This window comes from Corvus kubaryi, unplaced genomic scaffold (assembly GCF_017639235.1).
Source record: "Corvus kubaryi isolate FWS band 111438036 unplaced genomic scaffold, C.kubaryi_AGA036_p1.0 69, whole genome shotgun sequence".
Taxonomy (NCBI): Eukaryota; Metazoa; Chordata; class Aves; order Passeriformes; family Corvidae; genus Corvus; species Corvus kubaryi.
Genome location: NW_024582057.1, coordinates 86,599 through 97,912, shown reverse-complemented (window position 1 = coordinate 97,912; position 11,314 = coordinate 86,599). Strand labels below are relative to the sequence as shown.

The window sequence follows — 11,314 nt, the reverse complement described above, 5'->3', positions numbered from 1 at the left end:
GGGGGGGGGGGGAGCGTTCCTTAAATCTTAAGGCATCATAAAAGCGGATGGGTTTGTGTCTCGGAGAACATCCCTAGTTCTAAATCGTTGGTCTAAGGTACTCTGATATGAGGACCAGTTACAGTACATAGCGTTGATGAAGATGCTTTTCTAAGACCCAGCATCTGCTGGAAGTTCTCTGGCTGTAATTGTGAAGGCAGGTCAACTCTTGGAAGTGCTGCAATCAGAAGTTCCTTCTTAGTTTGCCAAGGCTTACTAATACCTTTTAGGAATATTAGTCCTGTGTCTTGGTAGCTGCACTTCTAAGCAAACATAGAATTTGGTGAAAAACAAGCTCTCTCTATGCTGTCGTGTTAAAGGAGACTGAAAGCTGTTTGCAAGCTGCTTGGTTTGCGCATCATAATTTTCCTTTAAATATATATATCTAGTGAAAAATCACATTATTAGTGCCAGTGAAGGAAGGTGAGGTCTCCTTGTTGATAACGAAAAGCAGTCATTCTGCAACAAGGTGCCATGTAACCTCCACTGCAGCTCTACTGGAATGCATGCTTAGGTAGGCTTAATTCACTGAAAGTCAGTTTAAAAGCCAGTAATGTAGGATTAAGCTACATTGTTTATGAGCCAAACAATAAACTTTATCATTAATCCAGACATGTCAGTCTTTCCACGAAAATAATTTAACTAGGAAATACAAATGTTAAATGAATAATAGGATTGACAGATACGAAGACAAGAAGTATTTGAGTGCAGGCTACAAGCTAAATAGCATGTCTTTGCAGTACTTGACGTGGGCACAAGGCCTGACGCACAATCCATGGAACTCTTTACTTTTTTAAGTTTTATTTGTAGATTTTTCAGCATGTTCCAGAGCAAATAGCTGAATTTTTAATCACAGATATAAGATGCCTTGCTGGTCTCCTCTCCAAGAGATCCAGTAATAAGATGCGTGGGAATAGCTCAAAGCTGTGCCAGGGGAGGTTTAGACTGGACATTAGGAAGCAATTCTTTACCAAGGAGGTAGTCAGACTGTGGAACAGGCTTTCCGGAGAGGTGGTCGATGTCCCAAGCCTGTCAGCGTTTGGAGCATTTGGACAGCATCCTTAGTACCAGGCTTTAACTTTTGGTCAGCCCTGAAGTGGTCAAGCAGCTAGACTCTGATCTCTGATTGTAGGTCTCTTCCAACAGAAATATTTGTCTGTTCTAAGTCTGATCCTCTGTAAATCACCTTAACAAGGTTTGTGTAGGAGCATGGTCACGCAGATGACACTGGTAACAAACAGTGAAATGTGGCCATTTCATGCAATTATTTTGCTTAATGGGGATGAAGTGTGAATAGAGGGCATAAAAAGGTGCTTTCTCTTCATAATGTGTTTTCCATTTGGGTTTTAGGGAAGTGCCAATAATTTTAGAAATTGATTTATTGTTTTATAGTGGTTCTGTGAAAAAAATATATTTTTTTCCATTTCTCCAGATGAAGTTCGACAGAGAGGGAAATACTACCTATTTTGGTAAGTTTTCATTGTAGTTTTGTGCGGGGTTTGTTTGACTTTTTCCTTATCCAATACAGAAAAGCCCAATTGGAAATCTACGTGGGTTAAAAAATCATGTTTTGGATACTTCACTGTGTTTATTTGGGATGTTGCAACATTTCCTCAGTTTTGCTGCCTTCCATTGGGCCTTCATAGAATCTTTATTGTTACAGTTTTTGTATATTTTTAAGCAATATTTTGAACATAATGTATTGCCATCTCTCACAGGAATGTAATTTTTGCTTTGCCTTTTTTCTTTTTGACCAGCATGCCACTTTCCCTGCCTCATCTGTTAGTGTAGGATTACATGTGCTTTCTCAAAGGAGTCACTTGTTTCTGATGTGAAGTTAATTGTCATGGCCAACTTTTTCACTTACATCTAGAATTTTTCATTCAAGATACAGTCTTTTAAACTTCGTAGAAAATAACTTAGATTGAGGAGTCAATGGGAAGAAAACCTTTAAAGATAGCACAGCTGGGTTTTTTGTTGTGAGACTTGGTAACACTCTAAGATGTGATTTCAGAACATGTATGCTTGTCCTCTAAATGTCTTCATCTAAAAATATTTTCATCATAGAAAAGAAGAAAACAGAATTGTACCAGGAGTTGGGTCTTCAAGCTCGAGATCTAAGATTTCAACATGTGATGAGCATTGCAACCAGGAACAACAGGATCATCATGAGAATGGAGGTGATGGTTTCTCTGTAGCTGAGTATAAACCTGTCTCATCCTTGCACTTTGATTTTCTTGCACAGTTCTAACAGCAGCTTTCTGTGACATGCAGTCCAGCAGTAAATGTGTCTTTGGAGCTCTGCCTAGCAATCAGAGTGCAAGTTCACCAACTGTACACATTAGTGACCATTTTCCTGGTTGAGCACAAGAGAAACATTGCTAACATTGTCGCAGAAGTAAAGGCTTGTGAGGAGCCTCTGCTCAATCCCTGGCACAGTGCTGTGTCTGAGCCTCTTTGCAGTTAGCATGAGATTTTGTTATTTTCCCACCTGAAATGACATTTGAAGATTGGTTTTATCAAAGCCCAAATCATCAAATGGGCAACAGAGTTACGAGAAATCTTGAGCGATTTTTTTTTTTTTTCAGACTCCTTATATGTACTGTCTTTTTCAGTTCTTGAAGGCTGTCATAACACCAGAGTTTCTTCTGATACTAGATTATCGTAATTTAAGTCTGGAACACTGGCTCCTCAATGAACTAGCATCTCAGCTGGCTGGGGAAGGTCAACTAGTCACATATTCCCTACCCTTTGAATTCCGAGCCATAGAAGCAATCCTGCAGTACTGGGTGAGCTATCTCGTTTTTTCCAAAATGTTTGGGAAGTTCTTGCTACATAGTAAAGGGCATTTACATGCACATACTTTTAAATGTATTCTGCACTTTCTCTCTTTTTGTTTTGACTCTTGTTGCTTTAGTTTCTTACAGTGTTGTGTGTATGTGTGTTTTCATTCCCTTTCCAGTAAAGTGCTTTTGGATATGATGGCTTCACCATCATTTGGATAATTAAAAAACAAGTCAGAATTATTTTCTAGAGACATGTTGTAGCTGAAATGAAAATCACACAGAAGTGCTGAGGTTTCGGCCTCGTGACCAGGAGTCAGACCAATTTCTAGCTATCATAAGAAATCTGTGCTTGCTAATTCTAATATAACGTTTCTAGACAATAGTGTTTTAGTTTTATCAGCCTTATTGGTGTGGTTGTCACTGGGCTTCAGTTCACTTTTTATTAAATACTGTGTTTTGCACTGACTTTATGTTTATGTGGTATCCATATAGAAGTATTTCCCAGGCACTGGAAAGCAGGTTATATTAACTACCTATTACTGTGAATTCTCTGTTGAGAGACAGGAGTCAGTTGCCCAAATCATTCTAAATGAATTATTTTAATTCTTATGAAGGATCATGTTGTTATCTAGATCAGCAAACTGCAGGGAAGACTTAACACTTTGCAGCCTCAGATCCTTGAGACACTGGAAGCTCTAGTGGACCCCAAGCTTTTATCTGTGGATAGGAGTAAACTACACATTCTCCTGCAAAATGGCAAGAGGTAACTAAGCTGTGAAGAGACTAGAAAATGACCACAGAAAATGGCATGCATTAAAATGTTGAAAAATGGTATTTGATATTAATTTCCTAGATTACTGTAATGCTGGGTTGTGCATCTTACTTGGAAATGTGAAAATTGGTGTATGAGTTACCTAGTGATATGCGGAAAAAGGAAGATAAATTCTGAATAGTCAGAAATACTGTTGTGCTTCTTAAATAGCATCTGACAGAACAAAATAATACCTAAGAGAATCAAACAGTGTGGAAATGTTCCCCTTAATGTACATCTATGTAAATCTGTGCTTGAGGTTACTAATACAGTGCTCCCTTCATGTATTGGCCTCTCTGATACAGCAGTGCAAACATGCACTTGCTACATGCTCAAAGAGTGCTTGTTTTTCTGGCTTTCTGTATAAATACATCCAGAAACACTTCTGGATGCCTTTTAGTGTGTGTCTGTACCTCCCTGGTCCCCAGTCAGATCACTGCCACAGCTAAGTATGTGGCTTGCAGAGCATGTTTTGAAGGAGCTCTTACAACCCCTCAAGGAAGTCTTCCCCGGCCACTCCGTCTGGCGAGGATGCTGGCTCGCAAACTCATGTAGAGATGACCTTTAGGTGCTGGTGCCACTGGGGATTACTTGACCTTTTGCCTGTTCTTCCTTCAGCTTGTCAGAACTGGAAACAGATGTTAAAGTTTTCAAAGAAACAATTTTGGAGATCTTAGATGAAGAAGAAGTAATAGAAGAACTCTGTCTGTCTAAATGGACTGATCCACAAGTATTGTATGTATATTTTGAAACCACATACATTTTTTTAACAGTGTATTTTGTTTGAGGAGAACTTGAACACTAAACTGGATGCTTACTGCTAAAAAGCAGAAAGAAAAAGTCTTTCTAATTTTTTTTAAGCCCTAATGCTTGCTGCTTCAGAAACCATAGTAGTTGCCATTTTGGAGAGGAACTCCATTGTTACACAGGTACAAATAGTTCTTGACATAACAGGCTGGCTCATCTACCGTGTGATGAAGTGGGAGTGGGATGGCAGGAAAACAAAGTGTTATTTTTCAATATAAATCAACACATTCTGGGAGCATTTTCCTCAGTTTCACCAAAATAAAAACCAGAGGCAGGTTTTAAAGCTTGTCTTTAATAGGTCAGATACCATACTTCCTTTACTAGAAGTGTTCTGAACACTTTGCTCCTAGCTTTTTGCTTACCAGCAGTACCTGAAGGAAAGAAGCCCTCGAGCAATCTTGTGCACCTGAAGAAAGGCATTCCAGGAGATGTACGTGCAGAAACAATCATATTACACTCTGGGGTTCTGGTGAAAGACAGCACACAGCAACAGCAGCACTGGTCACCTTAATAAAAACTAAAAAACTGAGGGATAATATATACAATTTCCAAATATGTTTTGGGCTGAATTGTATTTAAATCTTGGGCATAGAGATGTGTTTTATGTATAAGAAGATAACAGAAGCTACCTCCCAGGGTACTTTGTGAAGTTGCTGAATAATACTTTTGCCTAACTGCATTGCATGTACATATTAGTACTGTTCACACAGTAGTGTGGGTTTGAAGTCTTGCCCTGCAGACCTTCATCTAAATGTGCAGCAGAAACTCAGTGTTCCAGAAGTGGGACATGGTTTGCATTTCTAATGCATCTTCTGGAGCAGTATCAGAGGTAGCTCTAAATTCCAGCTGCTCCTGAGCCAACAGCTGGACTTTTTCCTGGTTTTGCTCACAGCCTTCCTTTAGACTTAATACAGTCTGCTGGCAAAGCCTTTGTTGTCTCATGGTAGACAGTGTGTAGGGGACATCTAGGAAAGATCCCAATGTCACCTTATGCTCGTGTCAAGAGAAACCCACAGGCATCCCTTCTTTCAGACACTGTTGCAGTGGGGTAGATGTTGTGTGTAGTGGGAGGTTGTGTGAAGAGTGCTGGAACTGTGCTGCTGGATGCAGTGAGGCAGTCTGTGCACGAGGCACACCGGGAAACACCAGCCATGACAACACATTTGTGTTAACACATGGCAGGCAGGCTGGCCACGTGTGATCAGCTCTTTTTTGCTCCAGGACTGATGCAACTGATACGTGGTACTTGATGAACTCGGGAAGCCTGAAAGGATGTGGAGGAACCCAGTGAGGCAGATAGGTACCATCAGAGATCTTAGCAGCAGAACGGTGAGCTTAGCCTAGAAAGATGAGGCAGACCTCTTAACTTCGTGTGAGGAAACGTCAGAATGTGGAAGACTCATGAGGCAAATGGAAGCTAGTTAATGAAAGCACATCCAGTGGCAGCTACTTTCATGTCTTTGTGGCTGTCTTTATTTTGTATATCCCCCGAGGAGCTATGTAAACGTAAAGATAGTCATCAGATATGACCTTCAGCTGAATCTGTAATACAGTAGATAGTGCTCTAAGGCTTTCAAGTCTGCAGCTCATCTCCATGCAGTGAAAACCTCAAGGTCTGGAGGGCTTTCAAATCAGGTTGGCTAACACAGAGTTTCTGCCCCAGAAGTGAGAAACTAGGTGCTCTATTAAAGGTCCTCAGGGAGCTTACATGAGTTGGTTTGTAAGACAGACAGCTTATTTTCTTGGAAAACCATTTTACAGAGGTTCTTTTAGCAGTCAGTAATGCCAGGAGAAGATTCATTAAAAATATCAGTCTCTAGCGAAATGAGATCATACCACAAAACAAAAAATTATGAAAAATCTTCCAGGCTTTGCTGCTTAGTTTCCAAGCTCTTGTGGAGCTCAGGTGCCTCAGGTTTCATCTACACAATGCCAGAAATGTGTGTTTCAGAGGAAGGCTACTGTGCCAGCAGTAGCACTATGAAGTAAGATCAAAGTCTCTCAGATAGACTTCACTTAAGAGAGGAGCATCTTTCAATAGATGGTCTCTCTTTGGCTGCTTCATGATCCCAAAATGCTTTTCAGTAATTGCTGTGTATAGCTCAAATGCTTTATGACTAAACCATTTTAATATACACCTAAACCATCTCCATCACTGTGTAATTGTTTGTGTGTTGACTTTCGGTTATGTTTTATTCTTGGGTGTTTTTGACTGCACTGTTACCAGCTCTCACCCCTTGAGGGCACCAAAAAGTTAGGCATCTCCAGACAAAATATTTAGCATTTTATAATAACTAATAATATATAATATCAAATGTCTATAACTTTTTAACTTTGTAATATCTGAAAAACTTAAGATTTGTGGAGTTGTGCATCCTTTGAGCACATCAAATGTTACCTGCTCTACTTAAAATAATTGACTGCCTATGCTGAGGTGCTGATAAATATAAAAATATTTCTTTTATTTTATGCTATTGGAACTGATGGAAGTTCCTCACCAAAAAGACTGGATTTTGTGGTGTAGTGTCTAACAGCACTCTTGTTCCCCACAACTCTTATGTGCCTTAATACATCAGTAATATACTTCTATACAATATGTAGCTAACCAGGAAAATACAAATTGTTGCTCACAGTGAGGAGAGTACGTCTGGGATTGACCATGCAGAGGAAATGGAGCTGCTGTTGGAGAATTATTACAGACAAGCAGAAGATCTTTTAAATGAAGCTCGTGAACTCAGAGTACTGATTGATGACTCAGAAAGCATCATCTTTATCAACCTGGACAGGTTAGCTACCATCCATTAGATTATCAAAAGCTGAGTGGAATTTAGACTTTCATGACCTAGACTTTCTCAAATCTGCCCACAGCGAAAGTTGGAAAATTCTTAGTGAGGGTTGAATGGACTTGTAGTCACAGCTGCATTGCGCTTTTCTTATCATGAACTGGATAAAGCAAAGCAAGAAGATAGCGTAATTAGTATGTGTGATTCGTATGTACCTCTGAAGCTAGGTGTCAGACTTCCCTGGCAGAGAAACCCAGCTTCTAGCTCCTTCTGGGGAGCTGCTTAATACAGGAAATGTCTGCAAATTTAGACGCATATTGAAATTCTATTCAGAAAAGATTGCTAGCCAGAGTCTGGCTAGGCTACTCAGGTTTTCAGTACAAGTTAAATTATTACTCTGTAGAGTGATACAGAAATTAATAACTTGGGAGCAAGTTTTCTCTTTTTCTCTGTATGCTATATTTTTCACTTTTAATCAGATTTCTTAACTGAAAAAGAATTGTAGCTTGCATTTGCAAGAACATTCTACTCTCTCTTTGAGGTTGGTGTTTAATATGTTTTCTCCTCTACACTGAGGAGTTACCTGTAGAAGCAATTAATGAATGCTGCATCAGGAAACCACAAAAATCTTTTTTGTGAAAGACTTGAATATGGAATTCACCCAAACAGGCTCAAGTTTATAGTCTGCAGCATTTAACAACTCTATTTTTTTGTAAAATGGATTAATTTGCAAGGTAACAATAACTTTTCATCCATTGTGAATATGGACGTAGAAATTTCAGCCAGGTGGTGGTGAGAGGACACAAATTTAAGCAGAAATTTACTGTTACTCTGTGTATATACACCTCTGAGAAGTGAGCAATGCTGGAAAGTCTGATGATGATGATTAAGCAGAACCTGCTGCCTTTAGAGGTGTCCTGATGTAGCAATGTTAAAATGATAGTCTCTTTGTACTGTTACTTCATGATCTTTGTCACAGGCTTACCTAATTCCAGCATGACTTTCTCTCTTTCACTATTTGGTTTTAGTGCTTGCTATATGGAATTTAAGAATTTAGGCAGCAAATCAATTTTTGGGTTCCCCTTACAGATGTTTCTCCCTTCTTTAGCCACCGTAATGTGATGATGAGGCTGAACTTGCAGCTGACCATGGGGACTTTCTCTGTCTCTCTCTTTGGACTCATAGGAGTTGCATTTGGTATGAACTTGGAGTCATCTCTTGAAGAGGTAAGGAACAAGTGCTGCATTTATCATAAAATATGGGTCCTGCTCTTATAGCACATTTTATATTTGGTACAACCTCATTCTTTCCATAGACAAAGCTCCAGCGATTTATGTGTTCATACAGTCACTTCTTTTTTAATCAAATTACTGAATGGCAAACTGCACAGTGTTGCAGCCTTTTTTCTGTGTTAACGACCTTGGAAAAGAAATGGGAAGACAAATTTTTGGTTGTATAAGTAGTTGACTATAAAGTAGTAATAAAGTTTCTTTAATGATTATCTATTCTGATAAGAGCAGCTTTGACTTCCAGATACAAGGGTATCTGGCAAGCAGCCAGGCTATTTCCAGCACATCAGAGGAAGTACTCTACTATCAGTAATTGTTTATAGCTAAACTGGGGAGGAAGGGGTACAGACTGGGGGGTCCAACTTCAAAATTGCACATGCCACCTTTAAAACAAACAAACAAAGCAAAGACTTCTTCCTTTTCAACTCCGTTAAATATAAGGGTTGAACTTTCAAATTTCCCAGTGAAGGAAAGAAAACTGCATGGAACAGTAACAGAATGCAGTACAGTGGTCCTAAATAAAATGCTTTGCTATGAAACAGCCCTTTTGCCAAGGGAGGGCTTGGCTGTTGATGGTAGAGAGTTTACTGCTTCCTCCCATAAAGGAAGAAAACACCAGTGGGGAGTGAGAGATTATCTTTGGGTAATCCCTTTTCTGGAGTGATAGTTGGATGACTAATGGGAGTGTTCTGTCAGTAGGACCCCAGGATATTTTGGCTGGTGACAGGGATTATGTTTCTGGGAAGTGGTCTGATCTGGCGGCGCTTACTTTCCTTCCTTGGGCGGCACCTAGAGCCTCCGCTACCTCCTCACGTACGTATGGCTGGCCGGGGCTCCTGCCTCACACTCTGCATGTACAGTCCATTCCTAAGGCAGAAAGTAAGATAGATTAGAGGGGTAAGCCACAAAGCACGGCAGAATTCAGCTCAGGCTCTGCTCCTTGACAGAGAAGGTGCTCCCTAGCTGGATTAAATAAGGTGGGGAGCCCCAGCACTGGCCAGAAGTGAAGCTGCAGGCTGTTTCATGAGATGTGTAATATTTACTTTCACCTGGAAGCCCAAGGAAAGCTGAGGCTAATGGTAGAAGCAGCCCTCGTCCTCCCACCCACATACTAACTCTGGATCTGTAGTCCCTGTCTTGTAGAAGAGTAAGCAGAGCTAAGCGAGGGCAAGCCCTAGCTGTAACATCTCTCTGGAGAATGATGCCATGGTTGTGATGTCCTGACTCTGAGTGTGAAGTTTGTTACAGTTTCTCACGTGCATACCAGTTCTCTCTGTTGTTGATGGCCGAGCTGTAGGAAGATTTCCAAAGAGACCATTCAGATGAGCATGTATGGGTCATTTTCCCTGTTGACTACCCTTTCCTGGACTTGTGGAACTGTATTGTCTACCTCAGCTCTGCACTGTGGTATTTATAGCAGACGTATCAGTGGAGTCAAAAGTTAAGTTGCTACAAGTGACAAAGGGAGGCTCAGATAAACTCCTGTTCTTCCCTCCCCTCTTTTGCTACTAAGAGGCAGATGGAAGTAGTTCGATGTGGATTGTTGACTATGGCTACAATTAGCTAGAATATCCTGAAGTGTAGCTCAAAAACCAAGTCCAGCACATACTGACTGGCTTGGAGAAAGATACTGGAGGAGGGATGCTAGGGAGGGAGATGGCAAAGACACTGTTCTGAAAACAAGGGGAGAAAAATCAAGGTTCAGGCCTCTGTGCAGCTTTATTTCCTTTTGCCACATGTAGAGCAGTTTCTCATGTAATCACAAGCTATTCTGTTTCTTGCCTAGGTTCCTGCAGTTTTGAAAAAATCCCAACCAGCAGCTGGAAGAGTGGAGATAAAGACCAGCCTTAAAGGAGAAACATTTGGGCTGGGCAGAGGCACATTAACAAACCAGTAGGAACAGCAGGAATGAAGAGATTGCTGTTGTTACAGGGTGGACTTTGGACACTTTCCTTGTATTTGTTCTCCCTTACTGAAAACTGCAAGAATTTCTAAACTTGCTAATTTCTATATTATTTTGTGCCAAAAACCTGCAATGATATTTTTAATGCTCATGCACAAAAGGAGAGAAACACAAGGGAAAATAAGAAAATGCTTTCTACAGCAGTTTCACCTCCACCCCGTGTATGTGCCTTTAGTTTTCTGTATCACATACATGTACTTACTCTTTGGGCATTCTGGTTTTAAATGTTTCTGTCAAATACTGCTTTGCTTAATAGCCCTTCTTACAGAGAAAAGAATTTTTGGCTTAAAGGAGGACAGCAGTCAGCATTGATCAATAATTCTGGTTCTGAGCTGCAGATTTAGGAATTTGACTTCAAACATCAAAGAAAAATCCACCCCAGGAGTGGCTTCTTGAATGGATTTTTAAGGCCCTATTTAATTGCAGAGAACAGGTTTTCCAAAGCAAAAAGCATACCTGCATCTCATGTGAAGCATGACTTCCAGATTGGGAGCAGTGAGAAACAATGAGCAATAAAAGACTTTGAAATGTAGCTGCTAATCTTGTATATTCCTTAACAATTAATTCAGGCCCAAAACAGGCAGTTCTAGGAACAGGGCATGTGGGCCTATGGATAATGGCCCACTTGCATTTTCCATCCGACACTGTTTCAACACACATTGGTACAGCTGCAGATCAACAACTTGTGTGGTCATTATTCAAATTCTGGTAAAAATCAAGAGATGGGTTGTTGGTTTTTCTTAAGCTGGGTTCTGCTTTTCTCTCTTCCCTCCAAGACAAAGCATGGACTAGCCTGCACCACAATAAGTAGCCAGGTTAGTTAAGGGTGTGGAAGG

The 11,314-nt window shown here is 40.4% G+C and overlaps 1 protein-coding gene across 2 annotated transcripts; it reads left to right on the top strand.

The window, feature by feature from the left end:
• The first annotated feature begins 1,410 nt into the window (after nt 1–1,410).
• Nucleotides 1,411–11,010, top strand: MRS2 (magnesium transporter MRS2). Of its 2 annotated transcripts, none has more exons than XM_042049201.1 (9): nt 1,411–1,508; nt 2,107–2,219; nt 2,628–2,828; nt 3,458–3,588; nt 4,255–4,371; nt 7,077–7,229; nt 8,335–8,452; nt 9,215–9,328; nt 10,302–11,010. In XM_042049201.1, the coding sequence occupies exons 1-9, from the start codon at nt 1,472–1,474 to the stop codon at nt 10,410–10,412; spliced, it is 1,095 nt and encodes a 364-aa protein (XP_041905135.1). In that variant the 5' UTR covers nt 1,411–1,471; the 3' UTR covers nt 10,413–11,010. The 2 variants fall into 2 exon arrangements, with proteins under 2 accessions (XP_041905135.1, XP_041905136.1); XM_042049202.1 differs by having other exon boundaries at nt 1,412–1,508; nt 2,655–2,828.
• The last annotated feature ends 304 nt before the right edge of the window (nt 11,011–11,314 follow it).

What these genes read in the sequence shown, in the direction of transcription:
- MRS2 (XM_042049201.1), top strand. Translation starts at nt 1,472, where the DNA reads ATGAAGTTCGACAGAGAGGGAAATACTACCTATTTTG. An exon ending in CTCCTGCAAAATGGCAAGAG is followed by an intron (nt 3,589 to 4,254) that starts GTAACTAAGCTG and finishes TTCTTCCTTCAG; the next exon opens with CTTGTCAGAACTGGAAACAG. An exon ending in AGCCTCCGCTACCTCCTCAC is followed by an intron (nt 9,329 to 10,301) that starts GTACGTATGGCT and finishes TTTCTTGCCTAG; the next exon opens with GTTCCTGCAGTTTTGAAAAA.